At 38.7% G+C, this 21,432-nt stretch overlaps 1 protein-coding gene across 4 annotated transcripts in view; it reads left to right on the top strand.

Annotated features, from left to right (window-relative positions):
* Positions 1-21,432, top strand: part of LOC122556597 (pterin-4-alpha-carbinolamine dehydratase 2-like) — a 65,659-nt gene that overhangs the window by 39,109 nt on the left and 5,118 nt on the right. For all 4 annotated transcript variants that reach the window (XM_043703478.1, XM_043703477.1, XM_043703475.1 and 1 more), the window contains exon 3: positions 19,419-19,499. In XM_043703478.1, coding sequence (XP_043559413.1) covers positions 19,431-19,499 — 69 coding nt within the window. In that variant the 5' untranslated portion in view covers positions 19,419-19,430. The remainder of the gene's footprint in view (positions 1-19,418; positions 19,500-21,432) is intronic.

Genomic DNA, 21,432 nt, shown 5'->3' on the forward strand with positions numbered 1-21,432 from the left:
CTCACTGCTATCCATGTGCATGTCCAGCAGTCGCTTAAATGTCCCTAATGACTCTGTTTCCACCACCACCGCTGGCAACGCATTCCATGCATTCACAACTTTCTGTGTAAAGAACCTTCCTCTGACATCCCCTCTATACTTTTCTCCTAATATCTTAAACCTATGAGGTTTACCAGGATGTTGCCTGGTATGGTAGGAAGGTCGTATGAGGAAAGGCTGAGGCACTTGGGGCTGTTTTCATTGGAGAATAGAAGGTTTAGGGGTGACTTGATAGAGGTGTACAAGGTGATTAGGGGTTTAGATAGGGTTGACCGTGAGAACCTTTTTCCACGTATGGAGTTAGCTATTACGAGGGGGCATAGCTTTAAATTAAGGGGTGGTAGGTATAGGACAGATGTTAGGGGTAGATTCTTTACTCAGCGAGTCGTGAGTTCATGGAATGCCCTGCCAGTAGCAGTGGTGGATTCTCCCTCACTATGGGCATTTAAGCGGGAATTGGATAGGCATATGGAGGATAGTGGGCTAGTGTAGGTTAGGTGGGCTTGGATCGGCGCAACATCGAGGGCTGAAGGGCCTGTACTGCGCTGTATTCTTCTATGTTCTATGTTCTAAGGCATCTATGGTTGAATATCTTTAACAAAATGTGAACTATTTTTACACTGAATCATTGGCTCAATTGACTCCATTTGTCGAGTTGCGCATTCCAATCTTTAAACTTCATGCACGCTGTCTCTTGTTCCAAATAAAAATAAAGTTCATACAGGATAAGAGTACTCCATTCCTTTGTCTAAATCTTCAGTTGAATCCTCATTTGGTTCCACATTGAATTCTTCTGCGTCAATGTCTAAGATGATATTTATCTCACCTGGTTCCAGTCAATGCTCTTGGATTAGAGCATTGGATTATTCCTGTGATTCTGGTAAGTACTGAAGAATTCCTGCTTCAATAAAGTCATTCTCAGGAGATGAACTATACATCTGCTTGCACATCCATTTCTCGGCTTTCAACTGCAAGTTGCTCGTTTTGTCACAGTTGCTTTGCTGATGTCTACTTCCTTAGATTGGGTAGCTGATCAGTATTTATAGTAAACAGTACTTCTACATAGAGTATTTATTACTTTGAACCATTACATTAGGCTCAAAATGTATTTTTGAAGGCCTACTTTTCTAACCCTCCTTCCAGTTTATGTATCTCCATTATTTTTGAAACAACAGCATTTAGAACATTCTGGCCCTTTCATTTTATCCAAATCTATTAAACGATTTGCTGACCAAACTTTATATCAGCGCAGCAATCAGTGTGAGGAATTTGACTCTCGGCTCATTCAGGGTCGAGATCCAGAAGTTTGATTGTGATTTAAATTTAATTTCCTGTACCTCAAATTTGATGCTTTTTCTACTTTCTTTACCCGAATGTAGGCCCTACTCTCCTTCATTAGAGTCACCAAGATGTTTCCCCAATTCAAAGCTTGCATCTAATATTAGTTTCTCACATCTACATTTGATTCTAAAGGAGAATTTTTGGCAGGGTACTTAACAGCTATTTTGTATTTGTAGCAGGAATTATATAAGATTTTATAAAATGTGGTTCTGAGAAAAGTAAGGTGAGCCAGCAGTATAAGTTCATTTAAGCAGGTGTGAACTTGTACACACTAAGGTCTATATCACGTAGAGTTTAGCTAGTTTCCGTAGAAAGAATAAGGGAAAGACTTGTGACATGAAAATTCTGTTTGTTTTCATTTCGTTCTTGTCCAAGAAAGTATACATGTGTGATTGCGGGGGTATAAAGTTTGATGCTTTTTTGTGTGTATTGGACAGACATGGGACAGAGCTAGGACAGCACATCACACAGAACCCTGTTAAGCCTGTCTAAGACTGAGGTTGTTTGAACCAACACTAGGTTAACCTGCATAGCTGAGTCCTTCTGTGGTTTGTGCAGGGAGAATTAACCACAACAGTTGGCGTGTTTGGTAGGATAGTTGTATCAGTTTGACCCTGTCAAGGGGTGAGCATGTTGTATTTACCACCCAGTCAGTGCAGCAAGTCTACCAGAGAACAGTTTGAGCATCAAAATAACCTGAGGGAGGTCTCTGGACAGGAGGTGTTGAGTGTGCAGGGGGAGGGGGTTGGGGGGAGGGCAGAGGCATGCTGATGGTTGCTATCGGTGAACAGGTAGTAGTTGAGGCTGTTCCAGTTAGACCAGACCGCTCATCAGTAAAATGTTGCTGGGGCAGTTGTCCCTGTGTTTTCAATGTGGGATTATTCCACATGAATTGAGGTTTAATTGGTTTTGAATTTGAGAAACAGCAGACTTTGTTTGAAGTTAAGCTGGCATTGGGATAATTTAAAATATAGCTGATAATTTAATGGAAAAGTTAGGATCATCGGTAACAGGAGTGTGCTATAATTACAGAAGTACGCAATAGTAAATATGAATGTGTCCTTTATAGGCTTTTGAAAGAGTTTGTGAAAGGAACAACTGAGTTAGAAACAGTCTGGAATAAGTTGGCCAATGATGCTCATTTGTGTGCCTTACAGCTGGATAAGGAAAATAAATTGCTGTGGGAATTGGTAAAAGAGCGAGAGTAAAAATGATTGCTGACAATGCAATGCATAGCACAAGGAAAATAGTGCAAATAGATCCAACTTTGTGATTGGAAAATCTGGATATTAATTTTGCAATAGATCATAAAACAGACGACTTCCATGATTTTAGCTTTAATCAAAGCATGTCAAACAGAAAATTGAACCAACATACCACTGTCTTGCAAGCCAAGGAAGGTAACTTGGGAGCGTAGTTGAGACTGCTTTCCTCACTCTTCAGCCTCGCTGATTGCAATGAGGTGAAGCTGATCTGAAATGTCAATCAGGACAGAGTAAGGATACAGGCAGAACCGGCAGATGAAGTATTGTCAGTTGCTGTAAAGAAAGAGATAGACACTTGTGAAAGTCCTTTTACCCCACTGAAAATTGGATTGCATTCACAGTTGCTATGACTGTTGCAATGATGACATCCCTTACATTTGACTGACATCAGTACTGAAACGAGAGGTACTCCTCAATCTTCACAGATTCAAAACTACTTTGATGAAAAGAGTTATAAAATGTGAATTTCTTTGTGAATAGCATGCTACGTTTGAAAATGAATTTCAAAATGCCTAAATATAGTAAAAGTATTATTTCTTGTGAAAATATTCTATACATTGCAGAAACATACAGAGAGGCAAGGGTTGGTAGAACATAAAAGGGAAAAAAAACTGGAATTGGCTATCTTGAGCTAGTCAAATAAGTAAATTTTTAAAAAAATGTTCCAACATGAATAAGGAAAGTTAGTCTTATCAGTCCTATTTTGCAGGCATGAACCTTGGACACCCTAAGGCCTGTAACACCCTGAGAGCAAATTAGAGAACTTAAGTAGATTCTTGTAGACAGGATGAGAAAAATTTGGGATGGACTATTTCCATTTATTACATTTTAACTTTGTACAATAACATATGTGTATGTGATGTTTTTCTGTTTGTATGGACAGTCAAGACGGAGTATCAGACAGAAGTCTGTTCAGCCAGTCTAAGACCGAAGTTGTTTGAATAAATCTGAAGTTAAACTGCACGCCTGAGTCCTCCTGTAGTATGTGTAAGGAGAATTAACCACGACACATTCTTTTAGCTGTAGAAGAGCTGACTGCATATACTAAGTTTTCCCTTGTCCAGCAACGTTGTTATTTCCAGAGCTGAACATTGTGCTGCCTATGGAGACTGTTAAAGAATGTCCCTTGATATTTATATTTATTTAATTGTACAGAATTTACTTGCATTTCCTTGTTCTCCTGTACATTTGGCAAAAGTTATTACTTCCTGAGAACTGCAATTAAATTTAATCCTGATGGTGTAGATGAACGTGCTGTAGTACACTAAATAGTTCTTTCACATTCTTCTAATTGAATAAACTTTTGTTGTTCATCTTTTGCTATGACAGTATTGTGCATTACCAATTCCTGGATTGGGGATTCAGATTGAATACTTTTATCCCTTGTTTCAAACAAAACAATGGTTTCTTTATCACATCTTGAATTTTCCTTGACTTAGCTAACACCCTATTGAATAGTTCTTCAAAAACTGGTATGGGGATTAAAGGAGCTGTTTTGATTTTGCATGGAGCCATACCTACTATCTGAAATGTTTGACATATTTTACAGAATTGCACCACATCCTTTTATGATATCTGGGCCTATTTATGAATGCTTGTGTTTTCCATATTCCAATATGCCTTGCGAAAGGAATTTCAAGTGCAGTGCTCATTATCATCTTATGACATGTGGGTGGGACCATGATATGATTCTTGCAGCTGCTGCTGAGTTGCAGGCTTTCTTGTAGATTTCTTATGGATATTATATATCAGAAGCATAAGTTTTTTTTTATTTTGAATCATTATTTGGAGTTTTTATAGACAAAAAAAAAACACAAAGAAGGGGAGATTTTTATTTCAAACAGAGTTTGTGTGGGAGAGACTTCCAAGTTTTTGTCGAGTTTCAACCTGGAGAGGATTTGTTTTTAGTGTTTGAAACTTTATACTTCAAAAAACAATTATATGAGAAAAGTATATGCGAAGGCTGAGAGATTGTTTTACATACGGACCTTGTGGAAAGGCCTATATGTGGATGGCTCTGGAGAGAGATTTTGTTTTATTCAGAGATTGAAAATAGACAGTTGGAGGACTTGAGGTATTTTTCAATTGTTTCAGCTAAGTGCTTGATTTCTTTAAAAAAGTTTATACGTTTAATTTTTTTACCTTTTGTATGATTATGGTTAAAATCTGTGAGTAAGGAAAGGTAGTTTATATTTATATTTAAGGTGCTTTTAAGAGCTTCTTTTTAGGCTTAGTGTTACTCAGGGCATTCAAGGGACACAACGTGATGACTAGAAGATTTCGAGAAGTGGTTACACAGCAAGAACAGTCAGATAGATGGGCCAGCAAAGGTAAGAAGGTACTGAGAACAACCAACTAGATGTGATGTACCTAAATTTTCTAAAGGCCTTCGACAAAGTGCCACACAAAAGACTGCTACACAAGATAAAGATACACGGCCTTACGGGTAAAGAATTAGCATGGATAGAGGATTGGTTGACTAACAGGAAGCAAAGAGTGGGAATAAATGAGTGTTATTCTGGTTGGCAATCAGTAATTAGTGGTGTGTCTCGGGGATCAGTGTTGGGACTGCAATTATTCACAATTAATACAGATGATTTGGAGTTTGGGACCACACGTAGTGTGTCAGAGTTTGCAGATGACACTAAGATGTGACAGAGCAAAGTGTGCAGAGGACTATGAAACTTTTGCAGAGGAACATAGATACTTTAAGTGAGTGGGCAAAGGTCTGGCAGATGGAATACATTGTTAATAAATGTGAAGTCATCTACTTGGTTTGAGTAACACTAAAAAGGAATATTACTTCAATGATAAAAAGTTGCAGCATGCTGCTGTGCAGAGGGACCTGGGTGTCCTTGGGCATGAATCACAGAAGGTTGGTCTGCAGGTACAAGTAATTAGGAAGGCAAATGGAATTTTATCCTTCATTGCTAAAGAGATTGAGTTTAAAAGTAGGGAAGTTATGTTGCAGCTGTACAGGGTATTGGTGAGGCCACACCTGGAGTACTGACTGCGGTTTTGATCTCCTTACTTGAGAAAGGATGTATTGGCACTAGAGGGGGGTATGGAGGAGTTCACTAGGTTGATTCCGGAGTTGACAGGATTGGTTTATGAGGAGAGACTAAGTCGACTGGGATTATATTCATTGGAATTTAGAAGAATGAGTGGGGATTTTATAGGAACGTATAAAACTTTGAAGGGAATGGATAAGATAGAAGTAGAATGGATGTTTCCACTGGCAGGTGAAACTAGGACAAGAGGGCCTAGCTTCAAGATCAGGGGGAGCAGATTTTGGACTGAATTGAGAAGGAACTTCTTCACCCGGAAGGTTGTAAATCTATGGAATTCCCTGACCAGTGAAGTAGTTGACAATACTTTAGTAAATGTTTTTAGAGCTAAGATAGATTTTTTTTCACAATAAAGGAATTAAGGACAGTGAGAGGACGTTTAACTGGAGCTGAGTCCATGAATAGATCAGCCATGATCTTATTGAGTGACAGAGCAGGCTCGAAGGGCCAGATGGCCTACTCCTGCTCTAAGGTCTTGTGTTCTTATGTTCAATGCTGGAGACCACAGCAGATCAGTCAGAATCCATGGAGAGAGAGCAAGATAATGTTTCAAGTCTAGGTAGGTAGTTCAGAAGTCTCAAATGGCTATTCCTCTCTCAAATATTCCATTTTGGATACTATTGAAAGGAATAATCTCTTAGAGGACAATATAAGTCGCAGTCAGATTTTGGGCAGTAAGAATGAATATTATATTAAACCAGGTTTGTCACGGTTTTAAAAAAAAAACAATTGTAGGCAACTCTCCTGTCAGGGGCACAGACAGGAGAGTCCGCGGCAGTGAGTGTGAATCTTGGATAGAATGATGCTTTTCTAGTGCCAGGGCTAAGGATGTTTGAAAGGGAAGAGTGAGACGCCAGAAGTTGTTGTGCACATTAATAGGAAGGGCATAGCTAGGACATACATCCTAAGTAGCAGTGAGAGTAGAAAGACAGATGAGGATGATTCTGACTCAGAAAAGAGTAAATTGACTGGAAAAGACAGGGAAGAGCAAGTCAGAGAACGAGGCAACTCTGAAGAATTTCAATCCAAAAGGTCTTACAAGTAAGGCTGATGAACTCTGGGCATGTACTGGAACGCGGGACTGGGATGTCATAGCTATTATAGAAACTTGGCTGAAGGAAGGATAGGACTGGCAGCTCAATGTTCTGGGTTTGAGATGCTACAGGAAGGATAGAAAGGGAAGCAAGAGAGGAAGGGGAGTGGTGTTTTTGATTAAGGAAAACATTTCTACTCTAATTAGACAGGATATTTCTGAGGGACCGTTCAGTGAAAATATATGGATTGAAGTTAGAAATAAGAAAGGGATGATCACCTTCATGACATTGCACTAAAGGCCCCCCCAGTAATGAGAGCGAAATTCAGGAGCAAATGTGTAGAGAAATCTCAGGTTTTTGTAAGAAAAATAGGGTTGTATAAGGGGATCTTAATGTTCCAGACATTGACTGGGACTGCAATAGTGTTAAAGGTTTGGATGGTGAGGAATTTGTTAAATGTGTTCAAGAAGAGCTTCTTTATCAATATGTAAATGCTCCTACTAGAGAAGGAGCAAAACTTGACCTTATCTTGGGGAAATAAGGCAGAGCAAGCGACTGAAGTGATAGTAGGGCAACACTTTGGGACGAGTCATCATATTTCTATTAGTTTTATTAAGAAGAGATCTTGATCATTTGGATGAATAGGCTGAGGAGTGGCAGATGGAGTTAATCTGGATATATGTGAGATATTGCATTTTGGTAAAACAAACATAGGCAGGACTTATGCAATTAATGGTAGGGCCCTGGGTGGTGTAGAACAGAGACACCTAGGGGTTCAGATACACAATTCTTTGAAATATGTTTCACAAGTAAACAGGGTGGTTAAGGAGGTGTTTAGCACACTTGCCTGCATTGCTCAGACCATTGGGTATAGAAGTTGGGATATCATGTTGAGGTTGTAACAGCAGGTTGGTCAGGCCCCTTCTAGAGTGCTGTGTGCAATTCTGGTCACCCTGTTATATGTTTAAACCGGAGAGGGTTTAGAAAAGATTTAATAGGATGTTGCCAGGAATGAGAGTTTGAGATATAAAAATAGTGAGTCTTTTATCACTGGTTTGGAGAAGGTTGAGGGGCGACCTTTATAGAGGTTTATAAAATCATAAGGGACATAGATGAGGTGAATAACAAAGGTATTTTCCCTAGGGTGGGGGAGTTCAAAACTAAGGAGCATATTTTTAAGGTGAGACCAGAAAGGTTTTAAAAGGACATGAGGGGCAATGTTTTTACATAGAGAGTGGTTCATATATGGAATGAACTGCCAGAGGAAGTGTTGGGTGCTGATACAGTCAGAACGTTTGAAAGACATATGGATAAGTATGTGACTAGGAAAGGTTTGGAGGGATATTGGCCTGGAGCAGGCAGGTGGGACTAGTTTAGTTTGGGAACATAGTCAGTGTGGACTGGTTGGACCGAAGGGTCTGCTTCCAGTTGTATAGCTCTATGACTATGATGAACAAGTCTATTTCTCATCCACAGATTCTGGGGCTGTCTCTATTTCCTCTCAAAACTTCACTTTCAATATAATAGAACTCCAGAAATCCTTCAGCATCTGCTTCAGTGTGAGCTGTGTGTGTTCACTTCGTTAACTTGGGATCTGCATTCTAAGCTCAGTTAATGAATGCAAAATACTTCATTTGCATTATCCTCTTTATTGAGGAAAGTTTTTTGTCTGCTCTAATATCTACCTGTGATAAAACTTTGACCTCTGGTGTTGTACATTAAGGTGACCAAAGCAATGGCTACATACAATGGAATAATACCTGGGACTTGTTGTAACTTTGCCCCTTTAATGCCCCTACACTTTTTGTAATTATGGATAAAACTATAAACTTCACTGTAACCAAATCATTACTCCGTTTACGTGTAATTTCTTAATCACCTGTACCACCACTGATGCAGTTAAAAATCACAATCCAATTGTACTTTGTACAGTGGAACTGGGATATATTCTCAACTTATCCCATTTAGTCCACATTTTAGCTTTCATTAAACTCTCTGGGTGGAACTCTAAATCTTTCTCCAGCAAAAGATTTTGAGTAGCTGCTGTGTCCCTTAATGTAGTTATGGGTTTAGCTTCATTACTGGAATCAGAAGAGATTATTTTCCATTTTTTTTTATTCCTCTTTCATAGTTTTCACCTATACCCTATTCATCTCCCTTCCACTCATAACAGTTTTTAATCTTCGGTTTCCAGATTGTAGTTAAAGCTCCGGTCAGATTCGCACTATTTTCTTTTTGAGATTTTTTTTTGATTGATTCTTACAAACCCCAGTGCATTCCCTGGGCTTCCCTCGCAGCTTCTAGCATTCTGATTGAAGTTGTCCCACTTTATTGCAATGGAAATGCTTTGGTCTTGGATTTTCATCTCTATCTTCAGTACTTACCTTCTGATCAGAGGATGAGATCTTGGGGTCTTCCCTGCTGTTCTTTCCTTATCATAACTGCTTGTCTTCTTTTCATTCTGTTGTGCTTTATCCTTATTGAGTCTATGGGGGTGACAGAACAGAATGTTAGTTCTATAGATCAGCTAATAATCATCATCCATTACTGCTGCCTGTTTAGCAATTGCAACTCTCTCTTCAAACTGGGTTCTTATTAGAAAAGATAGTGAGTTTTAAAATTCTTCGATTTTTTTTTTGAAGGACATGATCTATCTGAGAACTTCATATGTGTCTTTAACTTATAATGCTTGTATCCACTTGTCAAAATTATGTTGTTTACCCCTTTCAAATTCTTTACAATGTTTGTGCAGCTATTGCTTAAATTTTAAAACTTGTACCTGTATGCTTCTGGAACAAACTCATATGCACATGTATAGGTTTTGTTTTGTTTTTACAGTAACATAATCCTGAGAAACCTTCTCTGACTGAGAGACATAAATTTGCTGTGCTTTACTTGTTAATATGATCTGGATGGGAAGCATCCAGTTTTCCTTGGGTCAATTCATCTTTCTTGCGATTTTCTGAAATGATAAGAAATGCCAGCAGCTCTGAAGAAGGGTCACTCGACCAGAAATGTTAACTCTGATTTCTCTCCACAGATGCTGCTAGACCTGCTGTGCTTTTCCAGCAATCTCTGTTTTTGTTTCTGATGTACAGCATCCGCAGCTCTTTCCGTTTTCATTTAAGAATGCCGACATGTTTGCTTTCCTAAAACTTTGATAGGAAATTTTCAAACTTAAACTTTTTTTTTTACTGGGATAAAGATTATGGCTATAATATTCTCCATTATAGTCCTCTTTGGCTTCAGCTGTCTCCTTTTTAACTATCATAACTTCAGGCCAGTATTCACGATCTGTCTCTTGAAATGTTCATTCTCTCTCCTGGTCCTCGGGAGTGTTGCTGAACAAAGAGACCTTGGAGTGCAGCTTCCATAGCTCTTTGAAAGTGGAGTCGCAGGTAGATAGGATAGTGAAGAATGCATTTGGTATGCTTTCCTTTATTGGTCAGAGTATTGAGTACAGGAGTTGGGAGGTCATGTTGCGGCTAGAGGACACTGGTTAGGCCACTGTTGGAATATTGCGTGCAATTCTGGTCTCCTTCCTATTGGAACGATGTTGTGAAACTTGAAAGGGTTCAGAAAAGATTTACAAGGATATTGTCAGGGTTGGAGGACTTGAGCTATTGGGAGAGTTTGAATAGGCTAGGGCTGTTTTCCCTGGAGTGTCGGAAGCTGAGGGGTGACCTCAAAGAGGTTTATAAAATCATGAGGGGCATGGATAGGATAAATAGACAAAGTCTTTTCCCTGGGGTCAGGGAATCCAGAACTAGAGGGCATAAGTTTAGGGTGAAGGGGGAAAGATATAAAAGAGACCTAAGGGGCAACCTTTTCACATAGAGGGTGATGTGTATATGGAATGAGCTGCCAGGGGAAGTGGTGGAAGCTAGTACAATTGCAACATTTAAAAGGCATCTGGATGGGAAATGTGAATAGGAGAGGTTTGGAGGTATATGGGCCAGGTACTGGTAGGTGGGACTAGATTGGGTTGGAATATCTGGTCGGCATGGACGAGTTGGACCGAAGGGTCTGTTCTGTGCTGTACATCTCTATGACTCTATAAATGTTTATTATGTCTCTTCCTGTTCATTTGAGTCTTGGTTAAGTACTAATTCTCCTTAGTATTTCCATTCCAATCTTTTCAATTCTATCTCCTTTTATCTTTTTTTATCCTGCACTTTGGAATTCACTCTTCCCTTCCAACTTTTTCATTTCCCAGTCTCTCTCCAGCTTCTTTATTTGTTCCTCATGCTCAAATTGCTTTAACTGTAACTCAATATGAATTGATTCCAATGTCTCATTACTTGGAGTATTTGGACTCTCTTGTATTTCCATTAAGCCCAAGTGTTGTGCTAGTCTTTCAATTGTTTCTACTTTCATAGCCCTGGCAGGCAATTTTACTTCTAATTTGCTTGTCTATTCAATCATCCTGGCTTCTGGAGTCTCTTGTATGATTGTCAGGCCCATCTAATGCCACCTTATTTTGATCATATAGAATATGATGGTTCCTTTTTTTACTTTATCCCTTTTTTGTCACTGTACCCAATCTTGTGGTGTTTTTGTTTTTGATCCAAAATCCTGAGCACAAGCCCCCACACTTCATCACAATTCTCTGGGTAGTATACTGAATTTCCAAATTTGTCACAAATGTGAAAAGGATTAAGAATAAGTAATGCAAAATTTCCAGTTTGCCTGACTGATGAACACTGGTTAAAACAAACCATTCGCCAAGGTCCTGTACTTTGCAAAAAAATCTGTTTATTATGAACATATTGTCTTGAACCAATGGCAGTTAGGAAATATAACTTGCTGCCTTATAATGCTACAACTTTAAACTCTATCCTTCCTTAAATTCTCCCCCTTCGCCCCTCACCACTCTCTCTTGGACCCACTCCCCTCCCCCTTCAGACTAAAATTAAAATTCTTCATATTATGGTTGCTGCTTCTTTAGGGTGCGTTCTTATTAAATGATTAATTTTAGTGCATGGTATCAAGTCTAATAAAACCATGCTGCCTGATCGTCTTCAGAACATAAGGTTCTAAGAAACTATCTGGCATACATTCTATGAATTTCTCATTTAGGTTACCTTTTGCCCATGTGACTAATTTTTTTAATCTAAATGTAGATTATCACAAAGAATTTTTAATGTAATTGTACAGCCTCCACCACTTCCTCTGCCAACTTGTTCCATGCCTGCACCACTCTCTACGTGAAGAAGTTACCCGTCAGATCTCTTCTAAATCTTGTCCTTCTCATCTTACACCTATGTCCTCTAGTTTTGGACTCCTCCGGCCTAGGAAAAAGACCTTGGCTATTCAACCTATCCATGTCCCTCATGATATTATAAACATCAACAAGGTCACCCTCAGGCTTTTTAAAGTGCATCAGTCCATGTGTTATAGGTTGACACACAATGCTCTTAGGGAGGGAATTCTAGAATTTTACCCAGTGACAGTGAAGCAACTGTGATATATTTCCAAGTCAGATGGGGAGTGATTGGAGGGTAACCTCAAGCTAGTGATGTTCTGATATATTTGCTATGCTTGGCCTTCTAGATGGAAGTTGGTGTTAGAATGTCTCTTATTGGAGATGGTCATAGCCTGGCATTTGTGTGGGATGAATGTTACTTGCCACTTGTCAGCTCAAACCTGGGTATTGTCCAGATCTTGTTGCATTTGAACATTGACAGCTTCAGTATCTAACGGGTCATGAATGTTGTTGAACATTGTGTAGTCATCAGTGAACATCTCCACTTCTGACCTAATGAAGGAAGGAAGGTCATTGATGAAGCAGCTAAAGATGATTTGGTGTAGGACACTACCTTAAGGAACTCCTGCAAAGATGTCCTGGAGCTGAGATGATTGAGTCTGAAATAACAGCGAAAATACAATCCCATTTATGCTATCATCACTTTACAGTACTCAAAATTCCAAGGAGGTTTTGCTTCCCTATCACATCTATAAACTATTTATTTTAGTTTCCAGTCATGAGAGTATGGCTGCCTCTTCTTTGATTAGTTATGCAACTGAGCTTAGACTTTCTCAACTTTGAATAACTTCATCACTGTTCTAACCAAACACTCCTTGTCTTGAACTTTCAAGCTAAAATCCTTATTCTGAATTGTTCTGAACTATTTACTTTCTTCAGGTGAAGGTATTTCACACATCTAACTTCATCAGGACCGCTGTGAACTGAAAACCAAAAGCTTTCCAAGTTTTAGGATTTTTCCCTCATCAAAACAAAAAAAAATCCTGATCCTTCCAAATTAAAAGGAGGCTAATGCTGCTTGATGGTTATTCTGTCTGCTTGTAGAATTCTTACAATGCAAAGAAATCCCCACTTAACCTTAACCATAACTCAAGGGGCTCGCTCTCTCGCACTGAATTTATTTTTTAAAGTCGCTACAGAAATAATCACAAGTTAATTATTGAACTCTTTCAAACATACAGACCCAAACCTACATACCAATTGTTCAAAATCCAAACACTAAAATAAATGATATTAAAATATACAAAAGAAATCTCACATTCTGTCACAATTTTGTGGGCTTGAATCCTGTCCTAAATACCAAATGTGCTTCTGGAAAAGCATAGCTGGCTAAGCAGCATCCGTGGAGCAAGAGAATCGGCATTTCGGGCATAAGCCCTTCATCAGGAATTAGCATCAGGCTTGTGCCCAAAATGCCGATTCTCCTGCTTCTCAGACGCTGCCTGACCTCCTGTGCTTTTCCAGCATCACATTCTTCAACTCTGATCTCCAGCATCTGCAGTCCTCACTTTCTCCTAAATTCCAAATAGGAAGATAGGTGCTTTTAACTTTAAAAGCCTTTTGTTAAATAGCTTCACCTCCTCATCTGCCCCTCATAGGTATCCCCCTACTACTCCTTCGCAGGCACTCCCTCCAACCTACACCTCTTCCACCGCTCCACACTCTCACTGTTCCAAGGTCCTGGCACCACAATATGATCACAATGAGAAAAACTAGCTTTATCATTCTGAGGAAGGGTCACCAGAACCGAAATGTTAACTTTTTTTTTCTCCACAGCTGCTGGCAAACCTGCTGAGCTTTTCCAGCAATTTCTGTCTTTGTTTCTGATTTCCAGTAATCACCATCATTTCAATTTTTACAGCTTTACCATTTCTCATCTCTACCTAAACTGTTTCTATGCCTTAGTTTTCTGAAATTAAGGATTATCCCTCTTGACCCTCTGTTGTGCTAATACCATTGTTAATTACAGAGTTACCCATCTGTCTTTCCCTAGCTTCCTGTACCCATCAACATTCAGGAACGAGTATATGTCATTTCAAAACCATGTTTCTTTAATTGCAACCCGATCATACTTATTTCTATTTGCACTCTCAATTCAATTGTTCTGTTTCAAACACAACATGCATTTGGATGCAGAGTCTTTAGCTTTATTCATTTTGTGTCTGCTAGGCTTATCTCTTACTTTACTCTTAGATTTGTACTCCATCCATTTCCCCTTCCCCCACCTCACCCCAGTTCCAAACTTCCAGCTCAGCACTGTCCCCATGACTTGTCCTACCTGCCTATCTTCTTTTCCACCTATCCACTCTACCCTCTCCTCCCTGACCTATCACCTTCATCCCCTCCCCCACTCACCTATTGTATTCTATGCTACTTTCTCCCCACCCTCCTCTCACTTATCTCTCCACCCTTCAGGCTCTCTGCCTGTATTCCTGATGAAGGGCTTTTGCCCGAAACGTCGATTTTACTGCTTGTCGGATGCTGCCTGAACTGCTGTGCTCTTCCAGCACCACTAATCCAGAAGTTGTTGGGCTGAAGGGCCTGTTTCCACACTGTAGGGAATCTAATTTAATCTAATCTTTCACCACATCCCCTTTATCAATCCCTCTGGCCATACTTCCCTAACAAACACCACATTCTCATTTGATCCCCCCCACCTGAATGGCTTCCTCAATCGTGGTAAGTTAGTTCATCCATGTGGCAGCTTCCGCTGTCACTCATCCGAACAGAAAGAATCTCCTATCTGGAGGCTCGGTCGTCATCATCTCTTTGAACATTGACCAAATCAGGAGATGAGGTGTATCCTATGAGTTGTACTTGCCTCCTGCTACAAAGAATCCAGGATACTTGCGTCCCACCGCGCCCCCCCGCCCACCCCCCCCAAACTGAGTCTGTCATAGTGTCTGTAATTCAATCTCCCTTGCATAAACTCTGAAAATGCTCAAAGTTCAAACATTTATTGCAGGCACGTTTGCATTGGATCATACTGGCATCCAGGAACACACTCAGCTGTGCTGTGGGACAACACCTGTCTTGCTTTACTTGATAATCCTAATGAACTACTTAATTATTTTAACCAGTTGTATGTTTGCTTGTATTTTAGGGGTGATTTCATGGAGGTGGTCAAAATCATCAATAATTTTGATCAAGTTAAAGAGAAGCTGTTTCCAGTGGTAAAAACATTCCCAGCTAAAGGATGTGGATTTAAGGTTTTTGACAAAGAACCACAGGCAGCGCTTGGGAACAGAAATTTATGATTATGATCTGAAAAGCAATGCTTGAAAGGAAGCAGATTCACAAATATCTATCAAAGGAAATGGGGGGATCTTCATGAATAAATGACCTCCTCATGTGCTATTTATGACACTGTTGAAAAAATTAACAACTGCTCTTTGATGCCCTGAGCAAAGCTATTTAATAGTTAAACTTGCAGTTCAGTTTGGTTGCCAAGACAGAATTAATTATGTTACTTGTTTGTTGACAACCTAGGAAGCTTAATGTCAAAGTCAACAGTTTGAAAGATGCTGTTTAAAGACCCTGCATGAGTTGTTGTAGTACATCTTTTGTATAGTACACACTACAGTCAACTGTGCATGGGTGGTGCTGTGTATGGATGTTTAGGTTGGTCGAAGCTATGCAGATCAAGTGGACTACTTTGTTCTGAGACTTGACGCAAAAAAAACGCACAATATATTATTCAAAACTTCTGCTCAAACGTGATTATCTATTAAAATCCTTGTGCCCAAATGAACCAGACTAATGTTATAGGAACCCCGAAGACAATTAGCAGAAACCTGTTATTTATGGTTAATCTGATCCTATGGTGTGACCAGGTTTGTTAACATGACAGATTTCCAGCATGATGCCTTTTTAAAATAGATGTGGAAGTGCCAGGTTTGGACGGAAGTGGACAAGGTCAGAAGTCACGACACCATGTTATTGTGTAACTGTGGATCGTTTTAAAATAGCACAAAGGATCATTTGAAAGGAGATTTTCACTGAAAGCTCCATGTTCAATGGGATACACCAAATTTTGGGCAAAATACACTAATTAAAAACAGAGCAACTGTATCTGTGCTCTGTTTTGGTGCTTTTGACAAATGATTGAAATTTGTCTGAGCAATTAATCAGTTCTGTTTGTAGCAAATAGTCATTCTTTTTTCTGGATTTACACTTGTACCACATGTTAGTGTACCAGCACCAGTTAATATCCTGGGATTTCTTCTTAAGTCCTTTAAAGTTATCAGTTAATCAGGTCCTTATGTAAATGGACTGGATTTTAAAAAATAAATTATTTAACTTCAGTTACCAAGGTTTTGAAAATTGCCCAATGTTTGCAACAGGAATGATGTTGAAACTGCCTGTGATTGTTGTCATTACTCTTTTGAACCTTGTAGCAATCTTTTGAAACCATACATAAATAGTTAAAAACAGAAGTCCAGAATTTGCTGCGGTGTTCCCACTAGATTGGCGCAGCCGTGCACCAATCTGCAATGTGCCACACTAGGAATAAAAAGACCAGACATAAAATGTTTCTACAAGAAGAGTCAGTGCACACCTAAAAGCCATCTTAATGGGACAAGCTGTCTTTGTGTAGCAAACAGAATTTAAAGGGAGCATTGGTTGCTGGCAGGTATTCTGCAGGTAGTTCTCCATAGGATGTGGTGTTGAACTTCTCATTGTCTCCATTCAATTAGAAATCACTGAACTGACAAGAACCTTCCCTTCTTATGCTGTTTCCAGTTGTGGCGAATAAACTCTGGAAAAATTTATGCCTTGCTGAATGTGGTGTATTTGGATTTTTTTAACTTTGTAATGAATTCGTAATTATTGCTAGAAATCCTCTCACTGAAAAAACTAATTTTATATTTGTAAAATATCAAATTTCTACATAATTATTTATTTAAAATCTACATTTTAAAATTATTTTGGTTATTTATGATATTTTGGTTTCTCCTTTAATTTCAAGTTTGTCCCAATGTTTTATTTCACTGTCTTTCACTTTCATTATCATTTTAATCAGTGCATTGTAGATTATGAAGTGCGACCTCCGAACACTTCAGTGTGATTGGCTGATTGCTGTTTACGACTGTCATTTTTGCTGTGGATCACTTGGCTTGATGCCAGATTCAACTCTCCATTATTTTTATTTCAAAACTATACTTTATTCATAAAAAAAGACTTTACATACATACATAGTCACTATAGTAGTTCAGTTCTGTACAGTCTTTGCACATGGAGAAACAAACAAATGTTGGAGTTTGACTTTCCTTGCAATTCCAACAAACAAACCCAAGGCATTTCTTACTCATTCATGATACTATATGCATATATTTGAGGCACAAGGAGCTTCGAATAACTGACTGAGGCTTCTTTGTACTTTGGCCTGTGGTATAATAGAAATTCACACAATAGCATTAGCTAGATCTTCAAAGTCAGCTTTCTTTAAGGTCAAAGTTAAAATCTCACAACACCAGGCTATAGTCCAACAGGTTTATTTGGAGGCACAAGCTTTCGAAGCACTGCTTCTTTATTAGCTGATTTTTCATCAGCTGACCTTTAAGGTCAGCAGTTAGCGTCATTGCCATCTGCTGACTGATAAATCCAGACCAATGTGATTACATTCTGAGCTAATTGGGTTGTTCTTATAATACCCATGAGCACATATTCAAGTATCTTTTGAATCTAATTTATGCCAAATTTTGGCAAGTTTTTGATGCATATTTGCATCTGGGATGTTCACAGCAGAAATATGTCCTTTTTCCCAGATTAGTCTGATGTGTATTCAAATGCAGTTCAGAATATTGAAGCAGGATTGATCCCTCTTATCATTTGGCAAGAATCATGCAACCTATCTCTGTACAATATATCTCTGAGGTGTAAAGATTGTGTTTTGTATCAGTTAATAATTTTACCATTCTTTACACTAGTTATGAAACTTGAAAGATTGAAGTTTGTTCAAGTATATTTGTAGCTGTAGAATGTTAGATTAACAATTTAGTGGTTGTGATGGGAATACAAGGTAGAGTTGTGTCTCTTGTCAACTGATAATTGAGTCCTGCTGTGCTTGGGCTACAGCCTGACAGGATTTTTAAACAAAGGTATTTGGGCTTTTGTCTGTTTCTGTCTCTTCTGTTTTTTTAAAGCTCCTCTTCAAGTTATGGTAAGTATATATTTTTGACAAAAACAATAAGACAATGTATTCTGCCATTGTAAAAACATTCTTTCGTATAGACCTGGTAAAATTATTATTTTTCATGATAACAATTTTGAAAGAATTAACAAAATGCACATTGTACATTCACAAAACTTGGACTGAGCAAGAACCATAAGAAATACATGTAGGAGGAGACCATTTGACTCCTTGAGCCTGCCCAGCTATTTAATAAGATGAGGGCTAAATTGATTGTCGCCTTAATTTCATTTTAGCATCTGCCACACTGCCACCAGTGTGCCCTTCACAATTAACCCTTGACTTCCTTGTAGATCAAAAGTCTGCCTTAAATATATTCAATGATGCAACCTCCACTGCTCCAAACGCTAATGAGCCTTCGAGAGAAGGAATACTTGTTCACTTCCATCTTAAGTTGGGTATTTCCTATTTTGAAACTGCCCCAACTAGTTCTGTATTCTCCAAAGACTTTTGCTGTCATCTCAGGTGGCATGTGATGTTTTTTAAAAAATCCAAATAGTTTTAAACCTCGTTTAAAAAGTGATTATAATGGTGAGAAATTCTTAACTGCTTTTAACATTATCATAACAGGAGCTGGGTGGAGAAGAGAGTGAGGTACATTTAATACCCGGGCAACAGACCTCCCTTCTGCTGGGTTTTACTCCAAGAGTATTACTCTGCCTCATAATGGCCTTTATTAAAAAGCCAGTTTATTTTAGATTTTCTTTCTGGAGTTAGAGTTTACACAGAGTAACAAATCTTCAAGTAAGTGATTTGACACTCTTTCTACCCTCCTGCTATTTAAAATGAAATTCTAAGGCTCTGTTTCACCTTCATCAGCTCCAAGTCCTTGGAAGTTATGGGAAAATAATCAAAAGTCTTGCCAGCTGATCCCTGCTGCTCTAAGGACAAACAACATGAAGTCCTCTAGAGCCCATAAAGCATGCTAAAACTTCCAGATTTTGGTACAATTACAGTTTCTGAAGATTGTACTGCCACTCCAGTCATTGTGTATAGCAAATATTACCATGTTTGCTAGTAATGGTATCAAAAATCTGGGCCATCGTAAAAATAGCACATTTTATTTTGGAGTGGAAACAGAAATGCCCAATATTATCTACTGCACCTTATCAGAAGGTTAACTTGAATTGTACATTAGATCTGCCCTTTGATAACTTCAAAAAAAAATTTAGAATGCTGTTAATGTCTTGTTTAAATAAATTCTTATTCCAGGCCTTTGGATTTATGACACGTGTGGCTTTACAGGCAGAGAAACTGAATCATCACCCTGAATGGTTCAATGTGTACCACAAGGTAATGTGAATGTTTTCAGATTGTGCTCCATTTTGCTGTCATTCTATAAGTATAAATCACTCACTCTACAATAATGTGCAATCCATTAGTTTCAAACACAGTTTTACATTTAACAATGTGTGTTCAGGCACATTATGTATCATATCTCCTGCACTTCAAATCCATGTGATCTTTTTTTTTGCACAAGAAAGCACAAATCTGGACATAAAACTTTGTATGATACGACAAGCCCGCACTGGTGTTCTCAAATATATTGCTATCTTGGTTAATGTGCTACTGCTGCTTGGCTCAAAATCCTTCCTTTGATGTTTGTTATAGAGATCTGCACAGGAGGATCAAAGCAGCTTAGCCATTAGTAGTGCTGTCGCTTACAACATTGTGTGCATTTAATGCAGCTTTTAGTCCATCCAGACCATCACCAATTTAAACTAAGATTAGAGTAAGTGCTATTGTTGGAACCCATTACACTTCACTTCACCCACCCCCAACCACCATCACCACTACTATTGTCATAATTTTCTTATGCTTTTGTACTTCTGGGGATTCCCATTTCAGCCTGTGCAGATTGTTTTATTATTTCCTATATTTTAGTTTAGTATTAGTCTTGTTAAGCTACAGAATAGATCTAATATGTATGACAATTCTAGCAAAAGGTACCAGAAGCAATTTGTAGTGAACAACATCTTTAGAATGGAATTTTATTCTAAGAATCAGCTGCAGATGCTATAAATCTGCAACAAAAACATGGAGTCCTTAACACAATAAGATAGACAGCACCTGAAGTGACAGGAAAACTATAGCCTTTCAGGCACAGCCTTTCATCAGAACTGGAAGTACAAGCAGGCATACAGTGAGAAAAATGGAGGAACACGTACAAAGGAAAGTAAGGAAAAAGCTATGAAATGATGTGCAGTAATGATGAACTTGATAACATAAGAGGAAAGGTCAAAGAACCAAGATGCATAATGTAAAATATCTTTCATCTTTCATAGCCATCGAATACTTTAAAGTGCTTTACAGGATAGCTTATTGTTCTGGAAGAAACAACACAGGCAATTTATGCACATTTCCAGTCATCATCTCAATGGGTGAAAGATGACTATTGCCAGGAAACTGGGAAGAGCTCTCCTGTATTACTGTGGCATAATACTATGCGATCTTCTTTCGATCTACTTGAAGGGGCAGAAGATGCTTCAGTTTAACATCTCTGTCAAAAATGGCATTTGTAACAGTGCATTGATCCTTTCGTACAGTGCGGATTATTTCAACCTGGAATTTGTCCTTTGTTACAACTGTGTAGAGCCTATGTGATAGCATGGAACTTGTATATTGGAAGCAATACTGCTTTCAGGTCATGGAAGTAGAACATTATGTCTCACGCAAGGAAGAAAGCACATAATGTTAAACCTCCAGCAAGTAAAACATAAAACATAAATTGCTGGAACCATTGGTTGTGGTGTGAACATCTCCCCCTAACTTTGAAAATTACAGGATATGTCTAAAGAAAGTAAAATCCATTTAACTAGCAGTGAAAGTGAAGGTCAATTTGCTTTTTATTTGTGCATCTGGCCAAGAATGCTATGGTAAGATCTGATTTTGCTCCCATTATTTTTATTGAATGGCCAGTTCCTGATCATAACAAGATATTTGGGGGAACAGAGTGAGTGAGAAAATAGTTTATGAACAGAGATGCAAGACGGATGTGTGCTTCTGACTACACCTAAGAACTGTTATAGAGTCATAGAGATGTACAGCATGGAAACAGACCCTTCGTTCCAACCCGTCCATGCTGACCAGATATCCCAACCCCATCTAGTCCCACCTGCCAGCTCCCGGCCCATATCCCTCCAAACCCTTCCTATTCATATACCCATCCAAATGCCTCTTAAATGTTGCAATTATACCAGCCTCCACCACATCCTCTGGCAGCTTA

Source organism: Chiloscyllium plagiosum, chromosome 14 (genome assembly GCF_004010195.1).
Source record: "Chiloscyllium plagiosum isolate BGI_BamShark_2017 chromosome 14, ASM401019v2, whole genome shotgun sequence".
Taxonomy (NCBI): Eukaryota; Metazoa; Chordata; class Chondrichthyes; order Orectolobiformes; family Hemiscylliidae; genus Chiloscyllium; species Chiloscyllium plagiosum.